This window comes from Xenopus laevis, chromosome 2L, assembly GCF_017654675.1.
Source record: "Xenopus laevis strain J_2021 chromosome 2L, Xenopus_laevis_v10.1, whole genome shotgun sequence".
NCBI classification, from domain to species: Eukaryota; Metazoa; Chordata; class Amphibia; order Anura; family Pipidae; genus Xenopus; species Xenopus laevis.
The window spans coordinates 93,209,418-93,228,863 of record NC_054373.1 but is presented as its reverse complement, the minus strand read 5'-3'; the positions used below and the strand labels follow the sequence as shown (position 1 = coordinate 93,228,863).

The 19,446-nt window shown below is 40.9% G+C and overlaps 1 protein-coding gene across 1 annotated transcript; it reads left to right on the top strand.

Moving 5' to 3' along the window:
* Positions 1 to 6,377: 6,377 nt before the first annotated feature.
* Positions 6,378 to 16,077, top strand: XB5796436.L (provisional ortholog of microsomal glutathione S-transferase 3 L homeolog). Its single transcript, NM_001097902.1, is given in 4 exon segments — positions 6,378 to 6,522; positions 11,977 to 12,096; positions 12,631 to 12,703; positions 14,888 to 16,077. Coding segments are annotated over 4 exon segments (426 nt in total). The 5' UTR covers positions 6,378 to 6,390; the 3' UTR covers positions 14,989 to 16,077.
* The last annotated feature ends 3,369 nt before the right edge of the window (positions 16,078 to 19,446 follow it).

Here is a 19,446-nt window from a genome sequence, read left to right as displayed (position 1 = left end):
CTGGTAAACTAAGAGACATGTATTTTCGCTCCATTAACATTTGATTTATTTTTATATGTTCAGAAAACTGTACAGTACAAAAAAACAAATGATTTGCTGATGAACACATTTCAAAAAATGGTTATTTATCAATTTGCAAACCTCAAGTTTCACGTCAACACCATTTACTGCCTAGACTGGGCTGAGATCTCGAGTCTGATATTAAGGGTGAACATGAGAAAATACATTCTCTTAACTTTAAAAGGACACAAAATTATACATACCTCTTTCTTCAAATTCGATTCGATTTTTGTGATTTACAACAATTCTGACACACTCACGGGCGTGCTACATACTACATAGTAGGGGTTATTTACGGCCTCAATTGCCATGTTTTAACCACAATTCAGCACATTCCCCATAATACAGGTGCAATTGCAGTTGTCAGAGGGAGATGTGCCTGACATAATTCCATCCAATGTGCTACAATTTGCACACTTATATTTGCGCTTTGACACAAATCAGACCCACTTGCTAATTTGAATTCTGGGTGTCGTTGTTTCTGATATGACTGCTCATAAGACCTACACATCATACAGAACGTATGTGCACATGATCAGTCCCAAATCTCTGGCTAAACCTATTATGTAGTAGTTGAACTATAGATAAGCATATTATTAAGAGACTGCTATAAGCTAGCTGGTGCAAGAGGAGGAGGAGACATCGGAACCTAACAATCATATACAAAGCTTATTATTGACCTTTAGTGTTTAACAGCAGCCCTTGGGTGGGTGCAAGCCTAGGAGATAGGTGGGTGGGATAGTAGGTGCAAGGTTAAGTGGGTGGGTGCAAGAGTAGGGGGTGGGTGCAATGATAGGAGGGCGGGAGCAAGGGTAGGGTGGATGCAAGGGTAACAGGTTGCAGGGTGGGTGCAAGGTTAGAGGGGTGGGTGCAAGTTTTGGGTTAAGAGGGTGGTGGCAAGGGTAGCGAGGTGGGCAGGTGGGTGCAAGGGTAGAAAGGTAGTGGGTGAGATCAAATGAGGGGAAGGATGAGTGCAAGGGTAGGGGGCTGGGTGCAAGTGTTGGGGGGTGGAAGGGTCAAGGTTTGGAGGTGGGAGGGTGGGTGCAAAGATAGGGGTGGGAAAAGTGGGCAACAGTAAAGTACAAGTGTGGGGGGAGGGCGGTCGCAAGGGTAGGGGGTGGATGCAAGGGTAGGTGGTGGGAGGGTGGTTGCAATGGTGGGGTTGGGTGCAAGGGTAGGGGGTGGGTGCAAGGGTAGGGGGTGGGAGGGTGGGTGGAAAGGTAGGAGGTGGGTGCAAGGGTAGGGGGTGGGTGCAAGGGTAGGGGCAGGTGGGGGGATGGGTGCAAGGGTAGGGGGTGGAATAGAGGGTGCAAGGGTTGGGCATGGGATAGTTGGTGCAAGGATAAGTGGGTGGGTGCACAGATGGGGGTGGGTGCAAGAGTAGAGGGTTGGTGCAAGGGTAGGAGGGTAGGTGGAAGGGTTGGGGTTGCAAGGGTGGGTGGATACAAAGGTAGGTGAGTGGGTGCAAGGGTAGGGGGTAGGCTGGTGGGTGCAAGGATAGGAGGGTGGGTGAAAGGGTAGGGGGTGCAAGTATAGAGGAGGGTGGATGGAAGGGTAGGGGATTGGAAGGTGGGTGCAAAGGTAGGGAGTGGGATGGTGGCTGCAAGGGTAGGGGTAGGTGGGAGGATGGGTAGGAGGGTGGGATAAAGGCTTGGGGGTGCAAGGGTGGGTGCAAGGATAGAGGGAGGGTTGATGCAAAGGTAGGGGTTTGAAGGGTGGGTAATTAGATATATTACCCAGATTCTCTGGAACCTCTTTGCAACCCTTCTTCTCAGGGTTAGCTGATGTTCTTCGGCAGGAACATCTTCCGCTTGTTCCTGCTGTTCCTCCTGTTGTTCCTCCAGCTGTTGTTCTACCTCTTCTACCTCTTGCGCCTCCTGATGTTTCTCCTCTTTCTGTAGGTGTTCTTCTTGTTGTTGACTGGTCCTAAAGGGAAAAATAGAAAAAAAAAATCAGTCTGTGTAATTTGTTTCCAAAGTGTTGAGACTATATTTATGATTACTGGAGGAATAATATACCCTGATAGTCTTTACCTGAGTATCAACTCTATACCTGCTTCAAACCTCTGTGTACCGTAACAAATGTGGGTGAGTAGGTTCAATGCTCTGCTGTAGGGATAGGCTTCACCTCGATGAGTAGGAAACGTTTGAAAAAACACCTACTATCTTGATGTGCGGGGGGGGGGGCATTTAGTATATTGTATGGGTGGATCAGAGTAAACTGACAGACCAGCTTTATTTGTACTTCATCATGGCTATCCATTAGTAAAACTAAAACATAGGGGCAAATTCACTATTGGCCGAAATTTCGCTAGCGATGGCTTCGCCGCACTTTGCCAGGCGTAGTTTCACCAGGGCTGCTCAAATTCACTAAAATCCAAAGTTGCACCCAGGGAGGCGAAAGGTAGCGAAGTTGCGCTAGCGTTAAATCGGTCAAGCAAAGAGAAGTTATGCTAGCGATGCCTAATTTGCATACGGCGCCAAGTTAAAGTGCAATGGACGTATATGTAGCAGCAAATACATTACACTACACAAGCCTGGGAAAGCTTCATAAAATTAATAGAGATGTTATTTTGCCCTATACATGTGCCCACTGTATAGTTTAGGTGCCATATGTTAGGAAATGTAGGGGGGAAGGAGGGTACCCCCAAAAAATGTACGATCTTTTTCAGTCTATCACCTTTAAAAAAGTAAAAGACGCTAGTGTTTTTTCAACTTTTTTTGAAGCAAGTCCTATCTACTCTATTGCACTTCGCCTGGTCTGAGGTGGCGAAGGCAAGTCTGGCGCAAGAGGTAACGTTCAGTAAAATGCGCAAATTAGTGAATTAGCGTAGTTACGTCCCTTTGTCTGAAGAAGAGCTGCAGCTCCTCTTAACTTCCTGCTGTTCTGATTGTTCATGCTGTTTGCGCATATTATCAAAACAGTAGTAAGGCAGTCATACCGTGTGTGGGCCCTCCATTCATTCATCCTATGGGCCAATCAATCAGAGCGTGTTCTTTGTATGACTAAAATGAACAGGAGGAAAAATCTCTTTAAAGTGCTATAAAGATAAAGGCATATACAAACTATTGCATACAAATACTGCCAAGTCACAGTGAAACCTAGACAATGTATAAAAATAGGGGTGTGGAAGCACTCTAAAGGCTAAGTAATAGTATATTTAAGTATAAAGGAAGTGCTAGTTTTAATGCACATTCCCTGGGCCCCTGTCTCAAAAGTAAGTTTACAAAACAGGGGTTTTTAGTTACAAAGTTATGATCATAAAGTTGAAAAGCCACCATACCACGTCAAGGTAAACCCCACATGGCGGTCCCTAACTTGTTTGCCTTTCGGCCATAGTATAAAAAGTCTTACTGCATAGTAGCATTCAGTGTAATCAGTGTCTGTTGAACCTTGGTTTCAGTGAAAAGGATCTATCCTCCCCCGCCAGTATGCGGCTTTTAAGGGAGAGGCATTGTCCAACCAACGCCCATTTTTAAAAGTATAGGGCCCCAGGGGGCACAGGGGTACATTTGTACCAGGCTTAAAGTGAGGCCTGGCTGTGCTGCACTTTTCGAATTAGCTGGCTCCCCATTGACAGCACCGAACCGCCAAAGTCCCATAGAGCCAAAGATCTGAAGTCCTGAAGTGCTGAAGACCCGAACAGAGTCCAAGAAGTGAAAAGACCCAAAGCGCCGAAGACCTGAACCCACAAACAGAGCCGAAGCTGTGAAAAGACCCAAAGCCACGAAAAGACCCGAAGATGAAGTCCTGAAGCCACCAAAAAGACCCGAAGCCACGAAAGGAGATGAAGCTGAAGCTGTGAAAAGACCCGAAGCCACAAAATGAGCCCAAGGTAGGTTCCACTGAACAGCAATGTTTTTTTTTAAATTTATTTTATTAAACCCCTGGCCACCAATGTATTATTTTAATATTATATAGGCCAACAATGTTTTTTCTTTAAAATATTCTCTGGGGCCCCTGACCACCAATGTTTATTTTTAACTTGTAAGGGGGCCCATGGCCACCAATGTTTTTTTTTAAAACTTTCATGTGGGGCCAATGTTTTTTTTAAAACTTATAATGAGGTCCTGAATACCAATGGCTTTTTATAACATGTATGTGGCGGATGTTTACCATTTTTAGCTCTGTCTGTGTGGTCTTTTTACTGTGGTGTAGGGGCGTGATCTGGGGTGGTCGGGGACCAGAAAATTATTTTTACGGGGCCCTGTGATTTCTGATGGCGGCCCTGACTGTACAACAGGAGTTGCTAAAGCAAGTTCATTCAAATATTGGAAGATAAGAAATATGGGGTGCTCAGACTGAATTTAGAAATTTGTAAGGGAAAAAAAACTTTATGATGGCACACCCAATTTTTCTGGCCCTTCTTATTTGTACTTTATCACTGCTACCCACTTGTAAAATGAAAACATAACTTTTATTCTATAACTGTGGTCTGGGCCGCCATTAGAAATCACAGGGCCCTGTACAACAACATTTTCGGGGCCCCCAGGGCCCCGCCCACACTGGAGCCCAAGCCCCACCCCAGATCCCGCCCACTCCACTTAAGCCCAACTCTATCCCTCCCAAAGACCACACAGACGTCAGTGCTAAAAAAGTAACCCCCCCCCACACAAGTTATAAAAAACTATTGATGGTCAGGGCCCCTTATAAGTTAAAAAAAAAATATATTGACGCCAGGGCCCCCCTTACAAGATAAAAAAAATTGGGGCCCCAAAAAATATTATATTAAAAAAACATTGACGATGGGGCCCCCCTTACAAGTTAAAAAAAATTGGGGCCCCAAAAATCTTTTTTAAAAAAACATTGGTGGCAGGGCCAATAGAATATTAAAATAATACATTGGTGGCCAGGGGATTAAAAAAAACAAAAAAACAAATTGGTGTTTAGTAGAATTGAACTCGCCGCTTCAGGACTCTGGTCCTTCAGCTTTTCGGAACTTCCGCATTTCGGCTGTTCGGGATGGCTGCACGGCTTCGGCGCTCGCAAGGGAGGCCCGGCTCTTTCAAAACTGCAGCACTGCTGGGCCCCCTTCATGCCCGGGCCACTTGTCCCCCCTGATGGCTGCCCTGACTGTGGTATAAAACTGTGGTAAAAGAAATTTAAACATTTAGGGGCATATTTATCAAGGGTTGAATTTCGAATTGAAAAAACTTTGACTTAGAGGTATTTCCCAAAATTCGATTTTTTTGCAAATTCTAATCTAATGTGGACTTTTCCCTAGTCGAGGTACACAAAAATAACTCGAAATACGAATTTTTTCTTTCGAAAATTCACCTCGACCTTTGAAAAATCTGCTCCTTAAGCTGACCATTGACGCAGAGATCCTATTGTGCGAATCGAGGATTCGTATGATTTTTGGATCGTGTGTGGAGAGTGCCGACATCTTTCGTCCGGCGGAGATCGATCGTTTGGTCGATCGGACAGGATTGATTTTGACCCAACCGATCCGTCCGAGCCCATTGCGCATCGTAATCAGAACGTTCGGCCATACGGCCAAACGTTCAGATAACCCCCGATATAGCCATGCACGTTAATGGCATATTGGGGAAAGATCCACTCGTTTGGCGATGTAGCAAATGAGTGGATCTTTGCGTCTATGGCCACCTTTACAGTATAGGACTAGATTGACACGTGTTTCACTGTTGCTTTCTTGAGAACTTGGTCTGTGTCGATCTTGACATAAATGTTTTTTTTAAGTGAGAAATGTATTTAAGAGCAGCACTGTATTGGATACAATTGAGCAACCCCATATTTGCAACAGCAGAAGGCAGTAATTACTTGCTTGTTGTGAGTTGCTGTTTATGGCTCTTGGGGGGGGGTCAAGAGGGTGGTGCTTGTTGAAGCATTGGCATGAAAGCTGAACTACAACTCACACTATGTCTGATATGTGTTTTCGTTAGTTAAATGTGTACATACCAAAGTTTTAAGTTATGGAATAAAAGTAAAGTTTTCATTTTACTAGGGGATAGATTGTGTGAGGTTTTATCCTCTAAAGTTCTCGTAGTACGTTTGAAATAAATCTTTCAATCAATATACAAAATATGTCTTATTGTTGACAATATCCCTTTAATCACTGAACGACTAAATAAACGTCTGAAAAAAGACCATAATAAATGTCAAAGTCATCGTTCTTCATAAAAAAATGTAGTACTAAAGGCGGGAGAAAAAAAAACTCATACACTCTAGTGAACTTGGGCAGGAATGAGACAGCAGTTGTGGTACCGCCCAGTCACATGACTAGAGGCAGCTCGTGCAAGATAAACTGCAGGGACAGCCTTGTTATTTAAGACAATTCAGGGAAGTGGTGGCTGAGTATCTGAGGCAATCATGGCAACCACGATCCACGATGTGCTTCCAAGTCATTTCGCCTGTGTGATCTTTACTTACATCTACAGCGTGTTCATGATAATGTACCTGAGTATGAAGGTGATGGGAGCAAGAAAGAAATACGGCGTAAAGGTAACCATGGGGGGCGTGTGTGATTGTTATGTTTGTGCAGAACTGGGAATATGGATTGTACAGTTGTATTTTCTACACGCGCTCTTGGAGACTGGGTTGAGATTAAGTTAAAATGTGTGTATGAAGTCAGATTCGCGTGTTTTAAATCCCATTTCACGTCGTTTGTGACAGATCCATGCACACTTTTAAATTTTTAAACACTTTAAAGATGTTTTTATTCTCTTGTTAGTTTTCATTGTTTAAATAATATTAATAAGTAAATGTGGCTTGTAGGCTATACCTGCTGGGAAATAGGGCCACCCACCCCCTTCTTTACAGTGCAAAGCCTTTTTTTTTTCTTTTTGTTTGCTTCTTTTTCTTTGCCAAGTCCTTCCATTTTGCAAAAGGGGACCAGCCCTTTCCAAATATTTACACCGTACTGTGTAAGAATGTTTTCTTATTGGTTTCACACGGTTGCATGTAGATTTTTATGTAACTACCAACCCACCTTCTGTGTTGTTTTTTTTACAATCCTACCAGGTTCTTCAATGAGTTTGAATTAGGGATGGGCGAATTTGACCTGTTTCGTCTCACCAAAAATTCGCCGCCGGCGAAATGTCGCAGACGCCTATTAAAGTCTATGGGCGTCAAAATAATTGGACGTGCGTCTTTTTTTTTTTTTTTTTGCCGCACGCCGCCATACAAGTCTATGGGCATCATTTTTTCGGCGAAACGAGGAGAAAACATTCGCCCATCCCTAGTTTTAATAACAGCTCATATTTATATAGAATATTTATACAGTGCCGGCATATCCGGCAGCACTTCACAGCAGAACATAGAAGAATTCTACAAATACTGATTCATACAAGAGGTCCTGGGATGGTTACCTTTTAGTTGCAACTGCTGCACGGTTTTAAAAAAAAAAATTTTTTTTAAAAGGACCTGCTATCGCCAAAAACCATGTGTGACATCAGGGGACACAAGGGCCAGTTTATACCACAGATATGGTGGATTGAAGCATTAGTACATTAGGCATAGTCATGTGCCCCAAGATGGCTGCTCCCTTCTGCAGGAGCCAGAGAACATTTTTTTATATGTAGAAAAATATTCTTGTCTCCTGTATGCAGATTGTGGGGTCTGTTAAACCACACCTATTGGAGAACAATTTATAGGTGATAAGTGACCTTTGATGCATTCCTATGCATGCATGTGCCGGAGTGCTGCTGTTTTCTTTGATCCAAGTGACCTTTGATGCATGTCTGTCACTAAACCAAGTAAGGTGCATTGCTGTGATTCCTATTTGCTTTGCATGGGATGATATTTCTAGATTTTATTTCCTCCAATGGAGAGAATGCTGTTGAAACAAAGTGCTTAAAAAATCTTCGTCTGTGCCACTACTACACAAACAATTATTATAGAAAAAACAGTAGAGTATTATAATCGCTTACATTATACATGTGTCTCCCAGAGATGATTCATTTAACAGCACAATGTTGAAGTTACACAGTTTGATGCTATTCATTAAATTATTATTAGGGATGCACCGAATCCAGGATTCGGTCCGTGATTCGGCCAGGATTCGGCTGAATCCTTGTGCCTGACCGAACTGAATCCTAATTTGCTTATGTAAATTAGGGACGGGTAGGGAAAAATCACATGACTTTTCATCACAAAATAATTTTTTCCTTTCCTGCCCCTAATTTGCATATGCAAATTCGGTTCGGTATTCGGCCGGATTTTTCACCAAGGATTCGGCCGAATCCCAAATAGTGGATTCAGTGCATCCCTATTTATTATGGAATATGCTCCAAAGCCACACCAAAAAGTTAAGTCCACTGAAATCAATAGGAGACTTCTGGGAGAAACTATTGGTTGCTGATGGTACAGGGCCGATTATGAAATTCTGATGCTAATTACACTGATTTCTGAGCTGCGATGTAATGACAAAATTAACATATTACTATTCAGCCTTGCATTGCAACCTTTGTATTATATATAGGTGCAGAGAGGAGCACAACCCTGTAAAAATGTAGTTGACTGCTCGGGTGCTGGTGAAATTACATAAATAAAGAAACCGAGTACCGCGCTTTTTTTAATACAAGAAAACATTTTATTACATAGAATTCAACGTTTCATGGACAGACGGTGTTCTTCCTCAGGGACAAACCAACTATGCCGTATTTCTAGCCTACTTCGTTATTCAAGCTTTAGTCTCATTAAGATTTAGAAACAACAGTGAAAGTTATTCAGTATTGTGTATTTTACTATAAAATAGTATATCATTGTAAAGATAACAGCAGAGGGAGTCAACAGCATTTTAATCACCACTTCTGTAAATCCCACCCTGAAACGTCCATTTGATCCTCATATTCATGTACATTTTATCTGGTTTGTTTTAATGAAACCATAAGGGTTAAAAGAACTACTACAGTGTTAAAAACTGCCATGTCATGCTGAAGGTGCATTACCTCATCCCAGAGTTACTGCTTGTCTGAATACAAATATTTACTTAGCACAAAAGCGTAGAATGCTAATTATCAATCCTGCCTTCTACTACTTTGTGCTACACTTGACAATAATATTGTTATCTAATTGACTTTATTGGTTATGATTTTGTTATGATTCGTTTTATTTGTATTCTGGAAAAACAAATAAAAACATTTGTGATAAAAAAAAAAATATTTACTTCGCAAATCTTACTTAGGAAAATTGATACAAGAACATTTTTAACTGAGGATATCAGCAGTCTAAAGAATAATAAGTGAACTAGTGTTCTAGTACTTTGGTTGCACTAACCTGTAGAATCTTTATACTAAAACCGTATTTTTGCCCAGGAAAAACTTTTGGCCTCAGCTGCACATTATAACTCTTCTCCTTTCAAAAGTTAATAAGGCTCATTTACGTCCACAAGTACAGTGAGCAAAATGCAATTGCTGTGGTTTTTCCCCATAATGCAGCATCTTCCCCCAAAAGTTCAGCATTGTTACGATCACAAGTGGTTCATTGTGCCTGATGCAGTTGCAGCCGATGCTTCAATATTAATGCCGCTTCAAGTTCATTTGACGTAATTTCCAGTTTTCAGGTGAGGGTAACTCGAGCGCCTGATTCTTTGGATGCAAGTGCTCTGGGCCTATTGACTCACCATGGTAAGTGAACTCTGGAGCTACCGCCTGGTCCAAAGGTGGTGGTGGCTCCAGGGTTCCTCTGCATCAGGTCCCCAACCTTTTTTTACCTGTGAGCCAAGTACAGATGTAAAAAAAAAGTTTGGAAACACAAGCATAAAAAAAAAAGTGCTGTGATTGTCCATTTGGTAGCCCCTTTGTGGCCTCACAGCCTACAAGAGACAGTTTGACAGTAAATCTAGTTTTATACAACTAAAACTTGCCTCCAAGTCTGGAATTCAATAATAAGCACCTGCTTTGAGGCCACTAGGAGCAACATCCAAGGGGTCGGTGAGCAATATGTTGCTCAGCAGCCACTGGTTGGGGATCACTGCTTTGTATTGATGGGTGCAACTGCACTTCAGAACTTGATGCTGAAAGGACTGAGCAGCTGTCAGCGCAAATATATGGAAATGCAAAGAACACATTTTGATGCAAGTACCTTTTATTCTTTGGGTTTTACGCTGAACTGACCGTAGAGAAATTTGTGTAACATAATAAGCCCTTATATGTAAATAAGACTTTGGGATTGCTGAGAACTAATAGCCCCCTTATTTTGCCTCTCCAGTCAGGGACAAAAAACCCACAAAATGTCTGCAGTTCCCAAGACACCGCGGATACCCAGTGTTAGGACTCACCCTAGTGGACTAGTGGGTCGGCGGGGATGCCCGCTGTGATTATCCTTTCCCCCTCGTTGCCTGGTTCTCCTATGGTGCACACAGTGCGCACTTCCGGGTTTTATGCGCTAAAGCGTCATGACGTCATTGCGCTTTGGCGCAAATTTTCAATATTTAAAGGGCTAGAAACATTGCCCGTTGTTGGGTCTAATTTGATTAGTTCCTGGTGTGATTTTTTTTTTCTGTGATTTCCTGGTTTTTGATCCCTGCCTGTCTGACCTTGCTGAACTCTGCCAATACCGACCTTTGCTTGCCTGACTATTCTTGAACTCTGCCTGTACCGACTCGGCCTACCTGACCACACTTTATCATCTAATCCTTGTAAAGTTGGTGTTGCCTTCCGTCCTAAACTTGCATTACAAACGTGCCCATTTGCTTATCCAGAATTCTTTGCTTTGCTCCTCTTATATTGAGACCTGTCTGCATCTGAGTAGCTGAGGGCGCCTCCCGAGGATAGTTCTGGATTCAGGGTGTTGATTGTGACACCCAGGTTCATCTGCTGGTGCAAGGACCTATGGCTCATTTTATGTGACTTAAAGGGCACCTATAACAGCCAAAATCAAACACATATTAACAATCTGACCAGTACAACATAAACACGTTTAGTCAAACTACATATATAGTTTTTTGAAAAAAACTGCAGATTTTAAAAAATCCCTTACTTTGTCAAATGGGTTCTTTCAGGGAGGCCATACTGAGACTATAACATGCAAATTTCCGGAGCATGCTCAGATTGTAACACTGCTTTGAGTATTCTGCTTTGTTTTAGTAAACTCCTCCACTAGAAGTATCAGGAGCTTTCCCTATCTTGTCCCCTGGTGATGTTATTATGCAAATGAAGGGCACACACTAACTTCCAGCAGGTGGCAGCACTACTGTACAGCAGCTAACACAGAGGTTTGGCTGATTTGAAAATAGCTTAGAAGGGTTGATAAGCAACAAGGAATTTCAACTGAGCATGTGCGAGATTTCAGAGCTGCAATTGGCTGGGAAGATATAGTTAGGAGGAGCCAGTGAAATCCAATATGCCTGCCTCAGCTAGAATTGCAGTGGAGATAGGGGAGATCTTGCAGAAGGAATAGTGAGCTGATGATTTACATTATACAAACAATTCTAACTGTTTTAAAAATCGGATTTCTTGAACTTTCACACAGTGTATTTACTTAGGAAATGATTTTAGTTATGATTGGTGCCCTTTAAACTTTTGTTTGACTTCTTTGCCATAAAAATCCTTTGTAGGCTACATGTGACCCATGGTTTACTTCTATTCTAGATAAAATACAGGTTACCCATATAAGTTGTTCCAAGAATTAACACCTGCTATTAGGACAAAATATTTTTGCACTGTCACATCAGAAGGTCTCATTTCAGTTTTTAATTTTTAATGCATTAATTTACTTTGCTACATCTGAGCCTCCTTACACTTTTTACTCTAATTGTTTAATGAGACTCCAGCCAGGGATTCCAAGCACAGTATAATAACAGTTTAAGTAGACGAGAATAAGTTTAAGACAAAGTTTAAGAATACGATTTTTAGCACTAAAATAAAAAGTAAATATCCTTTAATAATATATGAATACCCTTTGCCTTTCAGTTACATGTATATTGTGTCTATCTTTGTCTTTCTCTCGTTTTAGTATCCTGATATGTACTCCAAAGAACCATTGTTTAACTGTTTCCAGAGAGCACATCAAAACACTATGGAGGTCTATCCAATTTGGCTTGTTTTCCAGCTTATAGCAGGGCTTGCATTTCCAGTAAGTGAAAAAAATGTATAGGCATGCTTGTAGTATTATAAAGTTCATCAAATTCAGGATGCATTCCAAACAAAAGCATTGTTTATTGGATTTATACTGAACACCCTAATAATTATGTTAGGACAGTTTTAAGATCACCAATTTATTATTCAAGCTCATGGGTGTCTGCAGAAGTGGCAAGAGGGTGCAGTTGCCCATTCCTGTCTTCTCCAGCCAGGTTCAAGGAATTGTTTGTAAATTTAATTTCCAACAACACAAAACACTTTTTATACTTCCCATCCAAAGGCAAGCCTTAATTAGGCTTTTGCATTGTCATGAATAGATTCATCTTCAGTGGGGTGCTACCCTATGTTATATTGGCTTACTTGCCCCACCCCTGGAAAAATTTCTGCAGATCTCCATGTTCAAGCTTAATTTTGATTGGCGCCTAGTTATAGCGCCAATCAATATTGAAATGTGTGCAACTAGTGTTCAAATCCTGGCATTTTGTTACAGTATTTTTAATAATATTTTCTGTATATTACTCTTTTCCAGCTGTCTGCTGCAGTTCTTGGAGCAATATGGGTTACTAGCCGCTTTTCATATGCCTGGGGATATTACACTGGCGGTAAGACTTATCTGAGCTTTATTCTTGATGACATTACAAAAAGGTGTTTTTTAAAATGCACATTTAGTAGGGAGTAGTCCTAGCAGTTTCGCTCAGAATTAATGGTGTTTTGCAGTGCCTTGTCTACAAGGTCACGGTCTCTCTTGCATGGGCATGTACAAGAAAATTATTTGATTGCATTTTTAGGAATATATCTAACCATACATAGACATTTAAAGGCACATTTATCAAGGGTTGAATTTCAAATTCATGTGAGTTCTTTAAAACTCCCATAAACTCTGTAAATTCGGAATTCAACTAGTCAAAATGTATTAATAAAATCACATTTTTAATACTCAGATGAATTTAAAAAAACAGAAAAACTTAATTTTAATTTGATTCACATTCGATCAAACTCGATTCGAGTTTTTTCTCAGACAAAAACTTGAATGTCAGGAAGGCCTGCACCTCTGCCATTGACTTAAACAGTAATTCGGCAGGTTTTAGGCAACAAATAGTCTAATTTGAATTCTTAAAGGGCCAGAGTATGATAAATCTCGAAAATCAAATTAAATTTTTTTTAAAAAATACTCGAATCGAGTTTGGATAACTCCCTGATTGAATTTGACAGTTTGACCATAAATTTCACAATTTGACCCTTGATAAATCTGCCCCTTACAGTTTGGTCATTTTCTGAATGATTAGACAGCCTTCTCAAAAGAAGAGGCAACTTGTGGCGACTTTGGAAAAGCAAAAGCTGGCCCCCCTCCCTGCCTCCCCTCTGCACAGTCTTACCCCAGAATTCTGTCCCCTCTTGAAATAGTGACCGCACATGCAGAGTGAGCGCAGCGGAGCTCATGGGCGCCAGCTTCTTCTCTTTGGTAATCTTCATGAAGTGAGGGGCGTAATGGCACATGAGCAATTTGCCGGTTTGCGACAACTGCGCATGGGCCGACAGAGACGGAAATTGCCTAAGGGGAGGAAGAAGACATAAAGATTACCGAATAAAAGAAGATGGTGCCCATAAGCTCAGCTGCACTCACTCTGCATGTGCAGTCACTATTTCAAGAGGGGACAGAATTCTGGGGTACGACTGTTCAGGGGGCCCAACGGAGGGGAGTCAGTATGATAAATCTCGAAAATCAAATTCAATTTAATAAAATAAATAAAAAAAACTCGAGTTTGGATAATTCCCTATTGGAATTTGATCGTTTGACCATAAAAAGAAATTGAGAATTCGAATTTTCAATTCGACCTTTAATAAATCTGCCCCTTAATGTTAATTCAAGCACGAGCATTAGCCTTTAAGAACTATGGAATTTGGTGTCTCTCTAGCTGCTACTTTTTCTTTCTAACTGAAGACTCCGATGCTGCATTAGTGCAGTTCAGTTAATGCCAAAAAAACCTATTGCAAATATTATTTTTCATTTTATAAACAAACATAAGAGAGATAAGAATTCCAGTCTATCATTTAAACAACTTCTTGGTTGCTAAGATAGATGGAAATTAAGCAAACTCCACATGGAGGAAGCAATTGTAGCCAACCTTTGGAAGGAAGAAAAGATAAAAGTAGTAAGTAATAATTGAGGCATTTGTTGTTCACTGGCAGCAGGTTACATAGATCCTTGGAGTAGATTTCAAATGTAGGTGAAGGAAGTTGCAGGCACAGTCACTTTTGGAAGATAAGGATTTTATCCAGGGTATATTCGTAGCTTTCTTCCAACTTTCATTTCTTTTCTAGCATTGTTTTCTCTTGGTGTACTGGTTTTTGGAACTGCACACTGTACTGAAGTCAGAAAGCATCCAGAGTTTTTAGACCATATTCCATATTGGCAGCTACAGCCAGTTTGTCCTACATTGCAGATCAATGTATATTTCTGATCAAGAATTCTAATAGTTCCATGATCCTTTGCAGTATACACAAATGCATATTTAACACAGAGAGCTGTTGCCTACAAGAATAATATATGGGGTTTCCCAGAAAAAGTTAAATTGGGAGAACAGAAGGCAAACTGCATGACTTGTCTTCGTATCTAATTGTGATAAGGTTGCGGAAAAAAATAGGGCAACTGCAGATTCGACAGGATTTCATAAAAGTTTATAAACTGTGAGAGACAACTATTCCAATTATCCTTAACAGATGGGTACATAATGAAAATAGTTTGTGCACAGGTCATTTCTTAATGTATATCTTGCTCTTTGCAGACCCTGAGAAGAGGATGAAAGGAATGTATGGCTACATTGGATATTTTGGATTGATGCTGCTGTCTATAGCTACTGCACTACAGCTTCTCCACCTTATTTAATAAAACCTACCTTTTCAGGTCATCTGGGAGTTTGTTCTGTTGAACTTATCCATGCATGTTTTTAATGGGAAAGAAGCAAATTAACAGATGTTATTTTTCTTGTCTTATTTTGTTCTATGGCATATAAATTCTGCACCTGTTCGTGTCGTGGACCGAGAAATGTCCTCCGAGCCATTCATTGAAGCCTGCCCCATTACATTGACAGTTCACCATAAGGCCAGCTTATAACTCTGTTTATTACTGACATACTGCTGCTCCCTGTTGTAGTTTGCAGCCTTATTGCCTGGATTGCACCCTCCCTGGGATGTGAAAGTTTACTATCGCATTCCAGCTTGCCATATCCTATTTGACAGAGATCCCTTAGAATTCATCTTACCGGGTAGCTGTTTTATTAGAAATGCAGATATTTTCTTATATGTCCAGATCCATGTGCTCACATGCTGCTTACAAACTGCCTACTGTTGCTTTTTACAAAACCTCATTTGCACTTTGGCTAAACATTTGCTGAAGGGCACATCATTCTGTATAAGCAGTTTTATGAATAAATGCTGTCTGCTATGTTGCAGCCCTATATATGTTGATCAGAAAACTGCGCTGTTAGTCTTTAGACACTGAGCCATCAGAACTATTGCATTAATTTAAGCTTGATTTCTAGTAGGGGCAAATGCAGGGCAATGACCAAAAAAAAAAAAAACGCTTTAAGGGTGAAGTTTTTGTGTTTATTATAGCCTTTGTGTTTTCTTTAAGCGTGCAGTTAATTAGCTCTTTAAAGTTTGGGGAATTCACTTTAAACTCTTGGAAATAATTAAGTTAGCTATTAAAAAATAGTGACACACATGTGGTGTTCTTATATAACCTTTCCTGTAGAACTAAGCTGAAAGTAATATTACAATTGACCCATATTTCTATACATGTATTTTACAATATCTGTAATAACATTGGTAGGGTTGTTCTATTTAATAATTTTGTTCTGAAAAGGTTCACAAATTGTTAAAGCTTTGTACTATAGCAAGGTAGCTTCTTTTTAGTCTGGAAATACACTAGCATTTTTCTCATTCAAATAAAAATAAAAGCTATTATAGACGGCTACAAATACAATGCTTTTGAGAATTATTTTTTAATGTGTTTATATTTCTTTTCTTCAGTATCTGATCATATCCTGAACCAGAAATGTCTTGTTTCTACACATCACAAAGAGGAAATTTAAAGGGACACTCATGGTTTTATTGTGGTATGTAGGCAGCCATCTCAGTTCTTATGCATGATCCCATGCTTTTCAGAAACAGCCAGCACAGCACAAGTCCTTTCAGCAGGGGCTGATCAATTTACAGGTACACTAGGCTATAGCCTAGGGGCCCATCTGGCTTTTTTTTAAATTATTATTTCTATTTTCTTTTAATATATATATTTTTTATGCTCTGCTGAGTCCAGTCAGGCGCACCAGCTGGGAGAAGAAGGCATGCAAGTTGTAATCGTGACCCGGCATATAGAACAAAATCATATAGGCCAGCATTGTAATAGGTAAACTCATCACAACATCTGGTGGTTCCAGGTGCATATGCCCCAGACCTTCAGCTAAGGGAGTACTTTAAAGGAAATGTATAGGATAAATGAAAAAAACTAATTTTTTAGGCAATTATGAGAAATATATGGTGTTGCTTTTACATGGTGCTAAAAATTAATATGATCTTTAAAAATAGCCCCATTATTGGAGCTCTCTCTAGATGTTCACTGGTCCCTGTACAGTTTCAAATGAGGGGTGGGCGTGTCCTAATGGTCCCTGCCAGAAGCACAGTAGGAGGGGGGACAGCCAATCACAGCCCTGCAGTCATGCTAGCTAGCTAGCTGCTGATTGTCCAACAGTGCAGTGAGCTGAGTGCCGCCGGTTCCCCAGCACAGCCTGAGAATTCATGAAGTGGAAGAGAAGGGAGGGATTATTGGGGTTATTGCAGAGATATTCAATTAATCAGCCTGAAACACTACTTTTTTAAGCACAATTCTTCTATATCTAAATGAGTATAACGCACTGGTACATTCTTATTTTTTGCACAAAATTCCTCCTTTAAAAAAGTAATAATTTGGCATGAACTAGACCACAGTAGAAAAACATTCTGCTTAGAAAATATTTATTAGAAAAAAGTAAAAAGTAGTGTGCAGAAAAAAAATACACATTTTGCACCGCCCACGTAATCATAGGCAAATGAAAGAATTACAATTTAAATTAATTTTAACCAATCACAATATTTGCACTACCAATCAAATGGCAGTTTTCAATAAACTGCATTTTTTTTTTTGTCATGTCTATATATGTCTATATATATATATATATATATATATATATATAAGTCCCACAGTGCCTGCACTCAAACCAAAGAATGAAGCCAGAGGTGCACGATCCAAATGTAATACATATATGGAAAGAAGATCAGCACTCACTGTAGTTTTGGTGAAATTGTGTTGATTTATTAATCAAGAATCACATCTTATCCTTATCACCAAAACTACAGTAAAACATTTCCTTTAATTTGCAGCTAGAGTTCCCACACCAGCCTACCAGTATGTTTATTTTTAATGTTTTTGCTCAGGAAATCCAAAACAGACCAATGGGAATGGGGCACTGGGTAAATATGTTGGCCTGGATGTGTCAGAACTGGGTATAGGTTCCTTCAAGATTGGCACAGCTACAGTGGCTCCAGATAATGATATGAATGAACTTTAAAATAGAAGTCCAAATGTTTTAAAGGGACTCTAAACTTTTCTGCATTGCATTGCTGAGCCAATACTTTCAAAAAGCATGTGTGTACTGTATCCCCATGCTTAATTACGGTGTAATATTCTGAAGCCAAAATTACAACAATGTCTGTATGTTATTAGGAGAAGTAATCAGCATTCTCATTGGTTTATTCTCATGGCATTTGGTCAGTAGAATTCTAGTCAATGTTCTTGCATCTTCTACAGGGAATTAAGAGTAGTAACTGGGAGGATATACTTCCATTACTTACCAAGGCTGCCACCATCTGGGGGCCCATGCTGGTGGGAATGACTAAGCTGACACAAAAGCTTTGGATTTGATATTCAATATTTGAGCAAAGATGACAAGGTATTTACGGAACGCATTTTAGGACATCCTCTGGAAAATTCCTGTACTCCATGCAATGTCCTACGGCTTAGGAATGCAGCATCGGGTGCTTTACCGTCACTCATCCTCCAAATCTGCAGTCATACCTCCGTCCTCTACCCTCCCTTCTCAGCCCTCAGCCATACAAACTCAGCCCTCTGTCTTCCTCCCTCAGCCTTCCACCCTCCCTGATCGGCCCTCTACCCTCTTTACTCAGCACTCAACCTTCCGCTTCACCTGTTCATCCCTCAACACTTCCCCTCCGCTCTCCCCCTTCATAACTCATCCGTCAGTCTTCTCTCTAAGCTCTTAAAGTGGTGAGTGAGCATTTTCAGTCCGAGAAAGTGAAAGAGTGTTTAAAACATCTCATCATAATAATGGCAAAGTGAGGAGGGATGAAGAGGGAAAGCAGAAGGCTGAGGGAGGAGATCATATGGCTGACGGCTGAGAACGGAGGGTAGAGGACGGAGGTATGACTGCAGATTTGGAGGATGAGTGATGGTAAAAGTACCCAATGCAGCATTCCTAAGCCGTAGGACATTGCATGGAGGACAGCTATTTCGCTGGAGGATGTCCTAAAATGTGTTCCATAGGTATTAGCAAAATGGACACATTCCAAGCTTCTTTGCAAAATGAAGCCTTTTGAAATCATAAGGTATTTACTTGTCTCATTCCATACACCCAGCACTGCCTAGTTACCAAAAATTAGAGTTTTAATTCTCCCATAAGGCATCATGGGCAGAGACATGCAAATCACTCCTTTATGTCCCTTTGGCCAACTATGCATCCAGAACCACTGATTTTGTAGCACAGATACAGCCTGATGGTGCAGAGTGGTGATACTCGCCCTCCTTCCACCTGCCCAAGCTGACTTCCAGGTTCTTTTTATAGACCATTGCCGACCCACCCTGCCGATGACGTCACAAAAGGGACTGGGCGAGCAGGTGCTAGTCTATAAAAGTTGAACCAGGAAGTCGGCATTGTAAGGTCGCGACCCAGAAAGGGGGGGTGCGAGGTTGCCCTGGCCGGCCTTCATCATTAGTTCAGAGCCACCTGAAAGTGCGGAAGACTTCAGATTTTTCTGGAGCTGAATGGCCACATAGCACAGTTAAAGTAGCCGGCAAGTGAAGAACAGCAATCGGAGGAGAGGCTGGACCTCCTGCAAACAATCCAGGACAGCAGGAAACGGCATAGAAAGCTGTACTGTCCAGTAAAAAGCAAGATGGTTGGGAAGAATGCATTTACAGTTTAGGAGACGGTTTCACAGTCTCCTAAATTTGTCCTTGTTTTGTCCATAAATTGTAATAAATCGCTGCACAAAAAAACACTGGGACCCTTAC